The 18,289-nt window shown below is 35.4% G+C and overlaps 2 protein-coding genes and 1 long non-coding RNA gene across 5 annotated transcripts; all 3 read left to right on the top strand.

The window, feature by feature from the left end:
- Positions 1 to 4,399: 4,399 nt before the first annotated feature.
- Positions 4,400 to 10,193, top strand: LOC114761967 (3-epi-6-deoxocathasterone 23-monooxygenase CYP90C1). Of its 3 annotated transcripts, none has more exons than XM_028951411.1 (9): positions 4,400 to 4,679; positions 5,917 to 6,241; positions 6,433 to 6,582; positions 6,941 to 7,183; positions 8,648 to 8,737; positions 8,832 to 8,910; positions 9,016 to 9,122; positions 9,216 to 9,454; positions 9,484 to 10,193. In XM_028951411.1, exons 1-8 carry the CDS (start codon positions 4,447 to 4,449, stop codon positions 9,441 to 9,443), a joined length of 1,455 nt encoding a protein of 484 aa, XP_028807244.1. In that variant the 5' UTR covers positions 4,400 to 4,446; the 3' UTR covers positions 9,444 to 9,454; positions 9,484 to 10,193. The 3 variants fall into 3 exon arrangements, with proteins under 3 accessions (XP_028807244.1, XP_028807243.1, XP_028807242.1); XM_028951410.1 differs by having other exon boundaries at positions 9,216 to 9,459; positions 9,489 to 10,193; XM_028951409.1 differs by having other exon boundaries at positions 9,216 to 10,193.
- Positions 10,194 to 13,011: 2,818 nt separating this feature from the next.
- LOC114761964 (uncharacterized) lies at positions 13,012 to 15,778 on the top strand. The gene is made up of 4 exons (XR_003742207.1): positions 13,012 to 13,099; positions 14,928 to 15,023; positions 15,517 to 15,570; positions 15,660 to 15,778. It is a non-coding gene; the product is annotated as an uncharacterized LOC114761964 (long non-coding RNA).
- An 857-nt stretch (positions 15,779 to 16,635) lies between these two features.
- LOC114761966 (uncharacterized) lies at positions 16,636 to 17,221 on the top strand. The gene is made up of 2 exons (XM_028951408.1): positions 16,636 to 16,679; positions 16,852 to 17,221. Exons 1-2 carry the CDS (start codon positions 16,641 to 16,643, stop codon positions 17,116 to 17,118), a joined length of 306 nt encoding a protein of 101 aa, XP_028807241.1. The 5' UTR covers positions 16,636 to 16,640; the 3' UTR covers positions 17,119 to 17,221.
- Positions 17,222 to 18,289: the final 1,068 nt, after the last annotated feature.

Below are 18,289 nucleotides of genomic sequence, written 5' to 3'. Positions count from 1 at the left end.
TAAGATAAGAACATAATGCGCCCGTTTAGACATGCACACAAATATATTTTTTTAAAAAAACAACTTTATTTTCACCGAAATTGATATACTCCTCTAATTCTAAATATAAGACCCTTATACACACTAGTATAAGGGTATTATATTTAGGACCGGAGGAGTACTTTTTATGTATGGGGGGTTAGCTAAGGATGTTCAAGTAAATTTAAATTAAATTTTTTTTGTATACCTATTTTGAATATGTATATTCTATAAATAAAAAATAGTTTTCGCAGCTAATTTTAATGAAATGATTTAACAAGGTGAATCAATATGCACCAGTACCATGCATGATTTGAATGAATAAGGCACATTTTCTTATATTCTACATGAAGGTTGAAAAATTCAATCATTGTTATGAGTTATGGCTCATAAATATTGTGACTTGATATAAAATATACTATGTATTCATATATATTGAACGGATAAACTAAGTGATATGTTGATATAGAGAAGGCTTTTTATTGCTTATGAAAAATGTAGATATAACTTCATACATCGGTTGAGATGCCAAAATGATTGTGAAAATATGTTCCACTCCGTAATGATGGTGAAAATGCTTGATATACATGAACGATGATGTATACCTGAATTAATGTTTGATGTCGACTGGATAACTTATAAAATTCAATAACTTTTTTTCATAATATAATTTTTACACCACATATTTTTCTAAGAAAACTATGTGTCAAGATATAAATATATTTTTTCTTATTTTTTAAAAGCAAAATGGGTCATATTGATTTTCCTCTGGGGTCACAATTCGAGTCTGAATTTCCTGCATTAATTTTCATACCAGCCTGTATATCAATAATGTCAAAGGCTCCAAATGAAGGTACAATTTTTATTTTTACAAGGAAACATTTTTTTTTTGGCAATTTTGTATTAGTCTCTGGCTTTGGCTCATGTAGAGTTAGAAAGAAAAGGAATAATATAATTAATATTAAGTCTAACGGAAGGGATTAGTCTTTTATAACATAACAAACTGAGATTTAAATTCCTATTAAAAAATATACCCACATATAGTATCCACTCAAATATGATTGTCTTTACTGGAAAAATGCCTGTTATTTAGTCAAAAAAATCAATATATATTTTTAGAATGAAAAAGGAAAGAAAGAAAGAAAAGACTTGGTACAAGGATTTGTGTCCTGGATGTCCAAGCAGTAAAGCACCACGTGATTGCTGGGAGATAATAAAAGGTGGCCATCCCTAGCTAATTTCGCCGCCTAGGTTTATTAATTACTCCTAACTCATAACCGGGGGTTGATCCAGTTTATCTCATTCATTTTATATTTTCATTAATTTCATTTCGCCTGTCTTTCACATTGAATACAGATATTTTAAAAAAGACAAATTTTTTTAAAAAGACATTTAAATAACTTAAATTTTAATTTGGGTTGTTGAATTTATTAAAACCCTAACCAAATTATATAACCTAAAGAGAAATTTAAAATTTTATTAAATAATCCTTAATGTCCCATTCATTAGAAACCTAAAGAGATGAAGATATCTCATCATTCCCACGTTGTGAAGAGTGAGGAAAACTTAGCATCTACCATTGAAAAATCAAAAAATTGATCAAGGAGACAACAATATATTAGTTTTTATATTAAATCCTCCTCCCTTATCCTAATAATTTCATCATGGTATCTTAGTTCTTCATTTTTCTTAGTATGAATTGTGGGTAATGGGATTTTTCTCATTTAGGTTTTCATTAGAATTGAATTATGTTAATTATGAAAAGGAACATATCAATTTTAAAATTGTATTATGATCAAGTTTTATTCAAAAATCTGCTATAAGTGTGTTACGGAGACAGGAAATTTTTAATTTAAAATTTAAATATGTTACCTGAGAAACAAAACATGTTAATTTTTAAAGTTGTTTTGTGATCAAATTTTCTTTACAGATTTATTGTAAATGTGTTATGGAGATATAAAGTTGTGAATTCAGTTATCAAACGTGTTAACTATGAAATGAAACATGTTAATTTTTAAGGTTGTATTGTAATCACAAGTTTTATTTATAGACTTATTTCAAGTGTATTTTAAAGATATAAATATGTTATTTTAGAACTAAAACTTGTTATTGAACTCATTGACTGTTAAGGTTGTATTGCGATCAATTTTTATTCAAAAGCTTACTGCAAATGTAATATGGAGACATGAAGCTGTTAATTTACATATAAAACATGTTAATTGCGAAATGAAACATGTTAATTTAAATTTCCCTTTTAGTTTCTAATGAGTATTCCATAAAATTTTAAAATTCCTCTTCAAGTCATGTAGCTTAATAAAAAATTTGACAAATTTAACGATCCAAATAAAATTTAAGTTATTTAAATGTTATTTTTAAAGAGTTAACCTTCAAGAAAAGGAGGTCGCAAACAATCAATTTACCCAATTTTTTTAATTTCTAGTACCAACTAGTTAACCTTAATTATTTCTTATTTTCAACGCCGGAAAAGGAGTACTTTTCTTCTTTGCATTAAATCTCTTGCCTTATTGCCTTGGTCTTGATGAGTTCTCAGATTCAATTTACTTAAATTTTTTTCACCAAAAAAAAAAAATCTCTTGCCACATCTCCGTGTTTTGGTTGGCACTATACTCTTTTAATTTTATATTAGCTCCATTTATCCATCAACATTTAAAAATAATTATGATTATGATTTGGCAGGCCTAAAACGTAGAACCACCCGGGTTTATTAAGAATTAGATAATTAATTCAAATATATTAAAAAATTAATTAAATTGGTTATTTGTTATAAATGTATATCGGTCTTTCTAAATTATTTTTTTATAGGGATATTTTAGAAAAAGATATGAGACAAAGTAAATTGATATCTCATATTTAAAAGTAAATTCAAATTTCAACACGCTGGTAAAAAAAAAAAATTCAAATTTCAACACAAGAGTTAGTAATATACATAGTATGAGAAGCACTTTAAAAAAAAAAAGGTTAAATTGTAATGTATTCATATAGTGTGTTTTAACTAAATTAAGTAACGTGTGAGAATGAGATATAGAGACGTACTCATTTAAAGAGGTGTTTTATGTTTTTGCTGCCTCTAATAATTAAATTTAACTTTTGAAATAAAATCCGAGTCTGTCAAATGTTTCCTATTTATTCTATTATATGTTGATAACATGAAAAATGAATATAAAAATAAAGGAATATCTCGTTACAGAATTTTCGCTTTTCAAATATACAAAGCAAAGAAGAAGGTAGAGCAATAAAAGAAGGAAAAATTACAAATAAAGGCTCTCCAATATATAAAATTGTGATTTGGGACTCTCAATTTGAAAAATAGCAAATAAGGACCTGATCTCACTTTTGCAAATATAAAATTGTAGTGAAATGCCTGAAATACCTCTTAGCCAAATGACAAGTTAACTATGGGAAATGACAAGTTCACTTTAACGAATGACAATTTCAGTAGATCAAATCATAACTTGATTGAAGGTATGCTAAATAACGAGTTGATTATGAAAAATGACAAGTTCATTTTAGCGAATGATAGTTTCAGTAGACCAAATTACAATTTGGTTGAGAGGTATCTCAGACATTTCACCCACATTTCATATTTGTAAAAGTGAGACCCGGTCCTTATTTGCTATTTTTCAAATTCCAGGTCCCAAATCACAATTTTACATATTAGAAAGTTTTTATTTGTATTTTCCCATAAAAGAAATGTTTGCTGGTGTGTGCAGCCAGGAGTGATTCATGATGTTGATTTGGCCAATTTTTAGTTTGATGTATTTATGCGACAATGGCAAACAGGATTTATTTGGCTTAAATTAATGATGTCAATGAAATGGTGAAAAGGTTTATCTCCAGAAACATATGTTTTATTCGGAACAGGATATAGCCGAGATGGGACAGTGATGTCTCATTTTATTTTTTAATTTCCTTTGAATTTTTTAATTTTAAAAATAAATATATTTATAGCATAAAAACTCATAATAGAACTTACATGAAGAAAGTGAATAAAAAGAATGAAATAGCGTGTTATATAACTGTTCATGGGATTTCATGTTGTTAGTAAGTGCTCTCTAGTTTAAAAAGAATGATACGAATATTTTTTGGGTTTCCACGCTTCCCCCTACTCGATACGGTTAAGGGATGAACCGAATGTTTCAATCCCAACCCCCCTCGCCCCAAAATTTGGGCCAACCCGAAATCCCGAATGTTCAACTTGAGAAAGGGAAACAGTGCGGTTGTGGGGACAGAAACGAAAGAAACGAAAAGATGTTGGGATCGATGGGGAATTAGTTGGATTTGTTAAAACTGGGGAGGGTGAATAGTAATTAGGAGAGAAAACGAGGGAGAGAAATAAATAGGGGGGAGGAGGGTGGGGACATTGAGGCCTACATTTGCATCCTCTCCCTCTTCCATCCCCAGCACATCATGCTGCTTTCTTGGACCCTTACCCTGCCCTCCTACGCCATACAATGGCTGATCCCTCCCCTGTTTGCTGCCATGCTCCTCTTCTGCCTCCTCAGGCTGCCTCCCAAGGCCTCCCGCTCAACCATGTCTCCGCCCGGCACCTCTGGCTGGCCTCTCCTCGGCGAGACTCTCCATTTCCTCGCCTCCGCCTACACCTCCGGCCCCCTCTCCTTCATGGACCGCCGCTCCTCCCTGTACGTTCTTCTCCCTCCCTCCCTCTCTTTACTTTCCCCTTTCATTTGCATGCCGCTTTCCTTGTCATTCCTCACTCCTCCTCTTTTCCCAATTCTGCTTCCTCCCTCCTCCCTTTTCTTTCGGCCGTCTTACATTTCCGGCGCACTTTTGTCCTCGTGGTCCGTAACTCATCCCCCGTCACCCCATCACAACTTCCTTTCCTCCACAATTCTCCCCTTTCGTTTTATCTCTAAACATTAGGCCGCACCTGCATGTTTTTGGACCACCAATTTATCACATATTTTTTCCTGGACAATATGCACCTGCATGTTTCGATGTCAACCAAACTTCGTGGTCCTTTACTTTATGTCCATTTTTTATCATCATATCTCACCATATGATATTCGATTTCGTATCCTTTCTTTTTTAAAAAGGACTTACGATATATATAATATATGTGCTTGTTCATCTTGCTCAGGAAGCAGGCCCTGCTTTCCTCCTCTTCTTTTTTTTTATTTTTTTAAGATAAAACATTTGTCAATAATTGCAGAAGTCAACTCCGTTAATTTATTAGGCTAAGGATATGTAGGATAAAAAAACGAACAGGCGAGTCATGCATGGGTTGGGGTTCTTAGTCTTTTACCTGTATTTTAAAATTAACATATAGTGTAGCTGGGAATGAATCTTAATTTTTATAAATTTTGAAAAAAGTCTTCACAAAATCAAAATAAATTTGGAAAGCACGAAAGAATTACAGCTCTGATTGAAATATAGGAATATGCTGCTATTATTAGGCAGGAGTGAATTTGCCATAATTATGATCACTTGTGGTGGGTGTAACTAATAAAATAAAGGCCGGCCTCGGAGGGCAAAACGCAGTTGAAATGATCAAAGGGAGAGGGAGATTATTAAATAGCAGCATTAATCCGAACAATGATATGCTTGCTAGAAGCATTGAACAAGCAGGCTCGTGATTCAATAAATAGGGAGTACATGGTTGTTGCAGTTAGGGGGGAAGGGAGTAAAAGCAGAGAAAAGGCTGCTTGTGCAGTGGCCGGGCAGACCTTAGGCTTGGCAACTCTGGTGGCTTCTGCAGACTGTGACTATATACCACAGTGACAGGAGCCACTTTTCGTTTGGTCTTGCTCTTGCATTAATTAACGATGGCGTTCATAGAGAGAGACCGAGAGAAGCTTTGCGTGTATATCTATAAAGTGATAGTGTATACATGTGACTATATATATATATATATTGCAGGTATGGGAGGGTGTTCAAGACGAACATATTGGGAAGTGAGGTGATAGTGTCGGCGGACGCGGAGGTGAACAATATGATATTGCAGAACCAGGGAAACGTGTTCGTGCCGGCGTATCCCAAGTCCATTAGGGAGCTGATGGGACAACACTCCATTCTGCAGATGAATGGCAACCTTCACAGGAAGCTGCATTCCCTCATTGCTGGATTCCTCCGATCCCCTCTTCTCAAATCTCGAATCGCCGCTGACATCCAACGCTCTGTCACCCACTGCTTAGCTTCTTGGAATCACCACCCATTCATTTACGTTCAAGATGAAGTCAAAAAGGTCTCTCTCTCTCTCTAATTATTTCTCGCTCCCCATCTCTCATTTTAATTGCAAATTATATGCTACTATAGGTTATAAATAAATAACGTAATAACTATATTATTTAGAGTATGACATTTATATATATGATGAGGATTACGCGAATGAAGGGGAAGATTTAATTAGTTGAATGATACTTACGTGGGTGGCAGATTACTTTTACAATTCTGGTGAGAGTTCTGATGAGCATTGGTCCGGGAGAAGAATTGGAGGCGTTGAAGAGAGACTTCGAAGAATTCATAAAAGGCTTGATATGCATGCCCATCAAGTTCCCAGGAACAAGACTGTATAAATCTTTGAAGGTAATTAAATTGTGTGGAAGGTGTACTGTGATGATGACGATGTGTTGACAGAAATAATGATAATACTTCCTCCCATCCTTAATATAAATATATTGTTTGAATTTTATTTTGATTCTAAATATAAAATTTCAATATATTTTGTTTCTTATATTTATTTAATTTTTTCTAAAATAGACCTTCTAATAATTTTAGTTTTAAATAATATACTTGATTAGGAAAGATATTTTAAAAAATAAAACATCTATTTATTATAAATAACTAATTTAACTTTTTTTTTAATCTCCTGTCAACTAACACTTATAATTAAAATCGGAGATAGTAATAATAATAATCATGTGGGCATGGGGCGTGGATGCAGGCGAAGGAGAGAATGATGAAGACGGTGAGGAAGATAGTGGAGGAGAGGAAGACGGCGACGGAGGAGAAGGGAGCAGCGAGAGACGCGGTGGACGTGCTCTTAGGGGACAATGGGCTATCGGTGGAAGCAATCAGCGGCAATATCATAGAGATGATGATCCCCGGTGAGGAGACCCTCCCAACGGCTATGACCATGGCCGTCAAATTTCTCTCCGACTCTCCTCGCGCACTCTCCTCCTTGCGGGTACGTTCCTTCCTCCTCCATTTCACCTCTTTTTTTTTTTTTTCCCAATGAATAATATCTTCATGACAACTACTATTTCGTCGTTTTTAAGAAAACAGTTAAAATTAATTAAAAGTAATTAATATGGGTAAATTTTTTTTAAAATATACCCCTAATAAATGTAAAAGAATAATAATAAGATAAATAGAGAAAGAATGTAATATATGAAATTTATTAGAGATAAAATAAGTAACAATGCATTAAATGTTTAGATAAATTCAAAAAAAACCTTATAAAAAAAATCCATTAAAAAAAACCTTATAATTAGCGACGAGGGAGTATTGAATTACGCCCACCGCACATAATAACCCCTAAGCATAAAGACGGCTGCATCTATCATCAGATTTTTATGATTACAAATGAAGTCCATAAAAATGATTTAGGAAAACGTTTATTTTTAACGAAGAAATTGTTTTGTCGGGGGGTTGGTTTTCCGTTGTCGGGTTTACGATGAATATGGAAGAGACGGGAGGGCAGGCCCAGAAGGGATGGGATGAAGTGTTTGACTTTTTATTGGGAGTGAAGGGGCCGGAGAGGTATGGCTTTGGGTGCTTATTACCCGTACGATTTTGTCTTCAACGGCTGACACTTAGGCCCATGCGATCAACTTCACCCCTTGTCCTACTATTCCCCCCCCCCCCTTTTCTTTTTCTTTTCTTCCAATTCCGATTAATTATTACCAGTATTCTTATGCTGTTGGCCCCCCAAACCAAAAAAAAAGAAAAAAGAAGATCAATCACATTATGTCAGGGTATCCATAATGAAATCTATATTAGATACCGTCCATCAACTAATAATTAATATGCCGCATCCTCTATATTTTATGTAGTTGACCGAGAACTCGTTATTTGTTTTGTTCGAAACAATTTTATCCCTTTTATATATAAAAGCACGCCCGCACTGATGCATATGGATCCTTTCATAATTTTTATATGCACTATGAATCCATTCCTTGATATCTGCCAGTGAGTCGAGGTGTCCATTTGTTCTTATTTTAATATTCAAGTTCCCTTCTCTCTCTCTTCTTGTTTTTTTTTCACTGCTTGCGTTGTAAGTTGTTGCTGTCATTTTGCTGCCGACTAGTTGTTGGCTGTTTTCGTTTCTGAGTGAGTGGTGGCAAAAAAACTGGAAGACAAGCGGCCGTGAATCATAAAAACAAGAAGTGGTGTGACAGTAGAGAGGAGGTGAGAGGTACTAGTGGGCGCACGAGTCGCTTTAATCGACAATGAAAGCTGGAAAATGCTGTGCACTTCATTTCCAGCGTCAGTACAGGAAGTACATTCCCATATTTACGCAACATGTGTTTTGGCAATTTGCGATGCCATCCATTATTGTTCATCATTCATTGCCTTCGGTACTTTTTCGATCCAAGTTGGGAGTAATAATGAATTCACATTTCACACCCTGACTTGTGTGGATTGGCAGGAGGAAAACATGCAACTAAAGAGGCAGAAGACAGATGGCGGTGATGATTACGAGTGGACAGATTACATGTCGCTGCCATTCACCCAGCATGTGAGTCTCTCTCTAGAGTTAAACACGCATGTTTTTCGATATGCACTCAATGATTGTGCCTATGAATAATGGATCCCATTCCCATCATAATAAGGTGATTAGCGAAACTCTGAGGCTGGCCAATATAGTGAATGCCATCTGGAGAAGAGCAACCAAAGATGTAGAAATTAAAGGTGAGTCATGTACATACATATATGTATATAGCAAGGTTAATTGAAGGCAAGTGTGTGTGTGTGAACTGTGAAGTGGGTGTTGAATTGTTGATATTAATTCATCAGGGTACATAATCCCAAAGGGGAATTGTGTGGTGGCATCCCTAATGTCGGTTCACATGGACGGGACGATCTATGAAAAGCCCTTGGAATTCAATCCCTGGAGATGGGAGGTATGTAAGTAACAAGAGCTAGGCAGGCTGCCAGATGATATATGTACTATAATTAAAGTGGCGATGAAGCGTGTGTGTGTGTGTTTTATATAGGAGCAGAGAATGGAAGGGAGCGGCGGGAACAGCAAGAAGGGGTGGTACAGTCCGTTCGGAGGAGGGCAGAGGCTGTGCCCGGGGCTGGAAGTGTCGAGGCTGGAGCTGTCCATATTTCTGCACCATCTGGTCACCACCTACACCTGGCATGCCCACCCTGACCACATCCTCTACTTCCCCACCGTCAAGATGAGCAGAAAGCTGCCCCTTACTGTTCGACCCCTCTAATGACCACTCCTCACACACTACTGTACAGCGCACACGCACACACACCAGAGGGGCTGGAGTTTTCGTGTATAATTGGGGCGGCTACGTTAGGCACAGCGTCACATCCACCCCATAAGTAATAATTCACCTTCAACCACTCTCTCCTCAATTCTCTCCTCTCCATTATTATGTCTAATAATACTCCATTCTCTGTATCTATCCATATCTGCGTTCCATCAATATATACTTGCATGTCATCCCGTGCGTGCATCTGCCCCTTCTACTGCCTCCCATTCTCCGCTTTTTAAGCTCCCTCGCTCCTTTCTCAGCTGTATTTATTGAGTGTCAGCCTGCACACTTTATATCATATAAATCCGCATATAATAAATACTAGAAGGGAAATGTTGATAACATGTGAGCTTTACCATAGGCCTCCTTGTGAGCCGTCAATTCAATCCCAGAGCATAATATAATAAAGACATTGTAGAATTTGCCACTGCTTACTATCACTCATTTTCTTTTGTATTATGATTCTTCTGGGTAATTTCATGGGCGTGAAATTCATGTGAACAAAACCTGGAAGTATTTTGATCCAGATAATCATTTTTCCTTCATTCATTACATCAAATCAACGCTCAGGATCATGCATGGAGATGGGCATTGAGAGAAAATAAGGGGACAATTTAATTCTTACGTGTCATCCTTTCTCTATATGTTTGAACCTATACATGGAGATTATTCAAATTATAATTTCCTGTCCCTTTTTAAAAATTGACACGATCATGAGTATCCAGTTATTAGTGCAAATATGATATCAACATATTTGCGCGGCAAGAGACTTGTGAGATACTCCTCCGGTCCTAATTATAAGACCCAATTGACTTATTTGAGGAGATTAAGGAAGTAAGTTAAGTTGGTTATTTATAATAAATAAGTGTTGTTATTCCTAAAATATTCTTGCTAATTAAGTATATTGGCTAAAACTATCATTATTAGAAGGATTATCTTGGAAAAAAATGCATAAATATAAGAGAGAAAATGGATTGGGTCTTATAATTAGGACCAAATAAAAAGTCAAATTGGGTCTTATAATAAGGACCGGAGGAGTAGAAAGTTAATCTTTGTTTTTCTTGAGTTTATTCCCTAAATTAAATAACGTTTTAATTGTGCCAAAAATTAGTCTTCATTCTCATATAAATATAATATACGAGGAATAGACTCACCTAAAACGTAAGGGATAGATGAAAAATGCTGGTGAACAAGAATTGAATTTAATAGTGTCAAGAATTTTAATTTAATAATGTTATACTCTTTGCTTGCGTTTTCCAAAATGCCCTGGGTGGGTTGAGGCCGCGATCCCCATGAGAAGCTTGGGCCTCAGCACCCAAAACTTTCTCGGAAGCCCATTTACTGCGTTCCTAATCTCACTGGCTTTTACACGTGTCAACCGGCGCGCCCTGACCTCCACATCCTGAAATGAATACGTATTTGTTCACATTGAATTATTTATTGGCTTGTTAAAATTATGTGTTTAATTTTACCGTTTCTCTTCAAACAGGATGGCCTCAGAACATCAAAGCTTAAGCCGATGCCCCGACCAATCCAGCAGCTGGTCTAAATAGCAGCTTCTATGAAATTTGTTTCATTGCAAGTTTGCCAACCAACGTCCTTCACCTCTCGCCAGCACCACCACTGCACACCGCTCACAATGACTCCTCCCTCCCCTTGCCTCTATAAGTTCTACTTTTTTTTTTTTGGCCTAATTTAAGAAAGTTATTCCACAATAATTATTTCTCATAAGTTGTTCAAATTACCCCCAAGTAATAGTTGCTCATGAGAAGAATTTGCTTAATTAATTAGAAAATTAGTTAGGAAAAAAATTAATACTTTAATGTCCGCAATTTCTATATGCAATTATACCCTGCAGCATGGGGACACAGGATTGGTCATTGTTGGTGGGAGGATGGAAATGAAGCCACATGCATATTTCATTGTCCTTTTTTTCTTTTTCTTTTTTTTTTTACTTAGATTATATTTATTTGCCATGTACGTGCCCTTATTATATCCTTCTTCCGGTTTTTAATATAAGAGTTCGTTTGACTTTTATTTTGATCCTAAATATAAAATCTCAATCCACTTTGTCTCTCATATTTTTCTATTTTTTCAATACAGTTCTTGTAATAATAGTAGTTCTAGCCAATATACTTGATTAGCAAAGATACTACATCATGTCCTTAATATAAGAGTTAGTTTGACTTTTAATTTGATCATAAATATAAGATTCCAATTTACTTTATCTTTTATATTTATTTATTTTTTTCAAAGTAGTCCTTGTAGTAGTTGTGCATGTTAAAGATTTAATAAAATAATAGTTTTAGCTAATACATATATTAACAAGAGTATTCTAAAAAAGACAACACCCATTTATTACAAATAATTAACATTAATTTTCTTTATCCATTTAAATTAGTCAACTAGGTCTTACATTAAGTATCGGAGTTAAAAGTTTTATCTTTTCTGAAGTTAACAACTGTTTATTGTTGCGTGCTAATTTTACGCTATTTACTCACAGTGATGCTGGATAGGGACTTCCTGAAAAAATCGGTTGATCAAGTATGATGCCAATGTGGATTTCTTGCTAATTTTTAATTACACAAGTTTCTGTTTTCACTTTAGCCAGACTTCAAAAATCTGACAGGTATGCACGCTGGAGCTGGTTTTAATATCTTATGAGTTCCCTAATCACACTCGGAAAAATCTTTTTTTTTTTCTGATTAGTTTTGGAATCAAAATTCAAACTAGTTCAGACAAAATCCTGCAGAAAAGTTAGGTACCGTTTGATTATTTTCCATTTTGACCAAACTTTCTTTATTTCGGTATTTTGAGTCAGAAATAAACCAATTAGCATTGCCTTTCAATCTTCATTTCATTTGTTTATAATTTACTGTCTCGGTTAGTGAATCTAACTTTCAGTATGACTTCTTTCCATTGCTTTCTAAGCAGATTGTTATGCCACTTTCAGATATTATATGGATCCTCTTGAAGAATTGGGAATGGGAGCAAAATATGCAGATCAGCTTCAAGGAAGTGCTACTGAAAAGGAGGTATACACATATGGCTTGAGCATGCAAAACTGTGCGAGTTTTCTCTCATTATCAGGTTGGCATACTAACAGCAGGGGATCTATTGCCTATTGATGTAAAACAACAAGAAGTAACGGGGACGGGATTAGGGAAGGAAGAGACCAGAGAAAATAGGAAATAGAAGAGAGAAAACCCTGACAGAAAAGTAATTGCAATCTCATTCAATATTCAAGGCTAGTCTCATCTAATGCAGACTCTGAAGTTACTTGTACTAGAATAATAATGAAATGAAAATAATACTAACAACTAATTCTAATAATGAAAAATACTAAAATACCGATAAATCCCATATTTCATCACATATTTTCTTGTGTTTTTCTGTTTTGCTCATTAAGAATTTCTCTTTCTACTTAAAAACCCGTATCAGGTAGGTATAACGTCTCTGTCTATGCAATGTGGAGAAATATGATACTTTTCTCTATTTGTTGTCTTCTGCAGCATTCCGAGAACTTTGAAACTGTGGATTTGCGGCATTTTTCATTCTATGCATTTGCCGGTAGACCTGGTGCAGAACAATGGAGTAGAAAAAATGAGGTCTGTCCATTTTTATCATAGAATAAAATTTGATTAAGAAGTACAAATTCAGAGGATGGAACTGTGGCAAATCCTTGTATTATAATGAAACAGAACTGCAATACTTCAGTACAACAGAGAATTGGCTATGGAAATATTGAATATGGCAGATTACAGTGAAAACACTGTGCTGAGATGAGAAAATAGCAGAAAATATAGAAGAGACCTTTAGCATTTAAGAGGTTACAGCCTCTTTACTAAGAAGCAGCCTCCTTCCTGCCCTTCCAACACATAGTCCACGCCTAATTTAGTACCCTCAACAGCCCCTCCTTGTCAAAACATCCCCCTCACGCATCATGTGACTAGTTACAGGGAATACCCTACCTCCAGCTCTTTATCTCTTTTGGGGGTGGCTTCCTACCCCAATTGTCTCTCTTTCTCCCCTCATAAGCACTCCTTAGGTTCATTAACATTGAGTCGATTAGAGGATAAGATATCCTCCAAATTGGAATTCAAAGACAGTGACAAACAGTAAAGCGTAGGACTTCAAATTAAATATGCATTATGCTGCAAAGCAGTCCAATCTCTTTGTGAATCTGTTGTAGCACTGATAGGATCCAAATTTGGTAGAGCAAAATAAGGAAGAAAAATCATTATAAAATTATGAGATCAGAGCCTAATGTCACAAATTAATAAAGATGAAGGAAAATCTTCATTAGAATGAGTAAGAATCTTAACTCATAACTGATAAAACCTTGGAAGAATCTCTACTCGTAAAACAAATACTGATTATATTTGTGGATGAGATTTACATGTATTGAGCCTCAATATTTATAGACAACAAAATAACCATGACTCCCTAAAATATATGCCCATTAACACATGACTTGGGAAAATACAGACTTGAACATGTTTAATAAAAACATTTAAAATAAAATACTTTGACTCAGTAAATAATCCTAACAAACCCTACTTGCTGCGGCACTAAACTAACCACTATTAAACCCATTAAAATAAAATAAAATCAGATTAATTCAATTCCACCAATTCACTGCACGTTGGGTACTCTATCAAGCACCCTTATAGAAAAGCAGAATATCAAACTGATGACATGAAGATCATCTTCAAAGTCGTAGAAACATCACTGAGGACTCAAGAATTCCTCTCCAATCAATTACATCATTAAACTGCATAAATTGCACATTGCCAGTGCATTAGCCTCCTCTTTCCTTCAAACCCTGTAAATCTTGTTGTAAGAAAGCAATTAACCCATGCACATAAAACACGTGTGATTAATTTTGGCTAGTGTGCCATTTCTTTTGGCCTTGAACTTGCCCCATTGTCAAATATCATCATGGTGCTCCATTCAAACTGAATTGCTTTTTCCCCTAAGAATACTTATTCTCTATGCATATTTCATTAACCTCTATTGTTACATGCCACCCTTTCCTTCCACGCCTTACCTCAGCCTTAGTCTCCATCTGTGTCATTGCATTTTATTTGCATCTCTCTCTCTCTCTGTAACAAATATGTGGCAACTCCCTTTGATGTCGATTGATGGGTACTCTCAAGTGAGATAGGGAACCCTACTCGAAAGGTGTTAAGGTAGGAGAACCGATCCAATTGAATACTCTGTGGAACTTAAGCATCTCATGATACTTAAGTTTCCATCAATTAGTGAGGGTTATCATGATAAATGTCGTGAGTTAACATGTTGGAGAAGTTTTGCTGAATGTGTCACTGATGTTTGTTAGACATTTATTTGGTTAATTCATACTGTCTAGTGTCTAGCAATTTTCTTTATTCATTTATTTTTTCTAATTACTATTGTTCTCTTTTGGTTGTTCAGAACATTGAGGCACGCTCTTCTGATGAATCATAGTTACTTCCACAGCATAACTATAAGCTTGATGTTCATGCTCTGAATACTCGTCATCCTGGAGAGGTATTCACACTGCAGCTGTCAAGTTAAGCATTGCAGTGTTAAATCTCTGCCCTGTATCCTATAGTCATAGTAAAGAAGGATGAGAAGATAAAGATACTAATTATTTTGTCACTTAAAACCATCATATTATTTGGCACAATTGTAATTTGTAAATTAAACATTCTGGAGTAATTTAGCAAGAGTCGTTAGTTTTGATGTACTTATTTTTGTTTCCTATACATAATTACTTGGTTAGTGATTATCTCTACCCCTTTTCTGATAAACTAATATTTATGAGTTTTGAGCTGAGAGAGCTTTAGTGAGTTTTGCCTATCGGTTCAATACCATATAGTTATGTCTTCATGTTGTTATAGTTCCTTACTACCTTTTTGTTTGGATCTTTGTCAATATTTTTATGTTACTGGAAATATATGGTTTTGCTTCAATAGGTCTTCTCTCTATTTGTGCATGGGTCTCACAAGAAGATAGAATCCTCTGAAGTATTAAATTTTAGTTTGAATGTAGGGAATTCAGAGGATCAATATGGGGGCTTATGCCTCACCACTGGGTATGATACAGTTTTTAACAGTCTAACACTATACGTATGTTGATCTTAGACACCATAGAAATTTTACTTTGTGTAAATTTCTTTTTCAGGAAAGGAAAGAAGATACATTGTTGAAGCTGGCACACGTCGGGCCACACGGGAGGAAAACATTGAAGAGATCAACTGGAAGGACAATTAGTCACCCTTCTCATAATTAAGCCTGAGGAGAACCCTCGTCCAGGCAAGGACTCAAACCAAAAAATTTACACACATGATGGGAAAGCAGCAACAAATTATGGCGGTTCAGTAAAGCTTAAGTAGTTTAAGTTTACGAACTACGCAATGCTAATTTTAAACTTGTGGGTTATATTTAAGAGAACATGATTAGATGAAGTTCTTTTAGGTGTTTGTTATCAGGTTCCCTAACACATGGATATTTCACACTTAATCCCTTATAGATTGAAAAACCTGATAACTATCATGCTTGAAGATCCCCCCCCCCCCCCCCAATTTGATATTTGTCGAAATACTTGGACTTTTTCACATAAAGATAGTTGTTTGTCAAGATGACTAGGAGAAATCCAGAACTTCAAAAGTTCTATTCCAACACAATTTTATGCTGCTTGAGGTTCTTTCCAGACCTATTTTACTAGAAGCTTTTGTCAAGATTAACTAGGGATGAATATGCCAGTATGCATGCTAAGAGCAGCATATTTAGTCTTTGTTTCATGTGATTTAGATTTAAGAGCTGATATTCATTTACATCAATTTTTTTTCCCTTTCTTCTCTTTTTTTCAGGCGGAGAACCATGAGCCTTCCTAACACACACACACACTGACACACACACAGAGATTATCTCAAAAGTACCCATCTGGACCTCAGACAAGAAACCTTGTTGAATAAAATTATGATCAGAACACCCCCCCCAAAAAAAAAAAAAAGCTAGAAAATATCCAATCCCAAAGAAGATTCGGTTAGAACTTGCTGATGGAAATTCTTGCCTGTAACCAGATGCTGCACCACCAGTCTACTAAAAGATCGTCGCTTCTGAATGCCTTAGCTTCTACCCTTCTCCAAGATTCTGAAAACGAATGTGCTGGAGGACAAACCTATGTGGTTTGTCACCTGCTGTAGGTCATTAGTTTTATCCTCTTATGTGTCATTTTCCAGACCATGCGCAGGCGCGTGCTTTCCTTCCTTTGTTGCTTTGTTTTTTTCCCCTTCAAACGGATTATCATTTTAGGCATGATAACATGAAGAAAATGATCACTTATGATGTGGGGGTCATAATGATGCTTTCAGGCTGTTGAGGGAAATGGTGCTGAGCAGATAATTAGTGGGTCAAATGAAGTTCTGGGACCGTGTTGGGCAGTCGCAACATCTGGTGTGCTTGTTCGGGAACAACTTTTTAATGTATCCATATGTCATTATAACCGTTTAAAGTTGCTCAGCCATGGGGAATTTTCTAAAAGGTTCAGTGGAACTTCAGACATTGCATCCCTAGAGGTGGCTGCACCCATTCTCATAATAGGCATGGTAAGGAGACCCCTGGAGATGTCATCTTCATGATAAACCGAGGTGATGAGGTATGCATGGCCCATCAACATGACTGACTGGTGATATAAAATCATGATACACTGATCAATCTCTGAGGACTTGTCAAATAAGGGGCTCACAGTCACTGACCTTGTTCTAATCACTCTAAGGGGGTGTATGGGTTCGTCCGGACCAGGCAACCTGGATCCCTCTTCTTCAGCACACTGGTTGGTTGCCTTATAATTGTGATGGCAAAGGGGAAGCCTCGTCCCTCATTTGGTCCTCGCTGAAGATTGGATAACCTGAGTGCTATTAATTCCGTTCGTCATCCGAAGGAAAGGTCACAAATGACAGAATAGAAGACAAACGTAAATTTGACCGAAGAGCATGAGTTTTAAGATGATGACTAAAGAATATAATTTTTTTTGCTGACAAGATTTGGTCATTAATAACTCACAAGCTCGTGAGTTTGAGTCCTATTTCTGGTATGAGTACCTTATTTGTAGGCGAATTATATCTATCTGTATCTGAAAGCATATCCTACCGTAATGAGTTTTTGAATCTAACTCATTTAAATTTTTATTAAAAAATATATATATAATTTTTCTTTTATTTGTGGCAGGAAAATTGTCCAGAACCACAACAGGAATATTATCAGGGTTATCTTCAAAAGAAAAAGACATTAAAATACCCTCAAAATATTAAAGGACAAATAAGAGTAGGCAAATTTCAAAATCCCAGATCAAACCTCTGATACTATTTTGGAATTTTCAAATCTTGTAAAATTACACAAATACCCTTTACAATTTTTTTACTATTTTTTTTTTAAATACTACCACTTCAACACTTCCGACTGCCAGTGCCGGTGGCTAGCCTCCGAGTTCCGGTGACTACTCTTTCTTATGTATTGACTGCTCTTTTTAAACTATTAACTATATTTGTTTTTAAAATTCGAATGATTACGCTTGTTTAGCTACTAACTACTCTAGTATTACGATTGACTACTTTTGTTTTTAAAATTTTGGTGACTACTCTTATTTAGCTATTGGAGATCTAATATTAAATGTTGTTGGAGATCTAATAATTACTTTTTGTTTAGTTATTTACTACTTTTGTGTAGTCAATATAACTATATAAAAGTAGTTACCAAAACTTTGAAAACAAAAATAGTCAATTGTTAAATTAGAGTAGTCAATAGCTATAT

The sequence above is a fragment of the Neltuma alba genome, unplaced genomic scaffold, assembly GCF_004799145.2.
Source record: "Neltuma alba isolate B1F8T4 unplaced genomic scaffold, ASM479914v2 tig00011156_pilon, whole genome shotgun sequence".
Lineage (NCBI taxonomy): Eukaryota > Viridiplantae > Streptophyta > Magnoliopsida > Fabales > Fabaceae > Neltuma > Neltuma alba.
Note: the sequence above shows the minus strand (reverse complement) of the source record. Positions and strands in the feature narration are given on the sequence as shown.

What these genes read in the sequence shown, in the direction of transcription:
- LOC114761966 (XM_028951408.1), top strand. Translation starts at nt 16,641, where the DNA reads ATGTGCTGGAGGACAAACCTATGTGGTTTGTCACCTGCT. An exon ending in TATGTGGTTTGTCACCTGCT is followed by an intron (nt 16,680 to 16,851) that starts GTAGGTCATTAG and finishes TGATGCTTTCAG; the next exon opens with GCTGTTGAGGGAAATGGTGC.
- LOC114761967 (XM_028951411.1), top strand. Translation starts at nt 4,447, where the DNA reads ATGCTGCTTTCTTGGACCCTTACCCTGCCCTCCTACGCCATACAATGG. An exon ending in ATGGACCGCCGCTCCTCCCT is followed by an intron (nt 4,680 to 5,916) that starts GTACGTTCTTCT and finishes TATATATTGCAG; the next exon opens with GTATGGGAGGGTGTTCAAGA. An exon ending in CGCTGCCATTCACCCAGCAT is followed by an intron (nt 8,738 to 8,831) that starts GTGAGTCTCTCT and finishes CATCATAATAAG; the next exon opens with GTGATTAGCGAAACTCTGAG.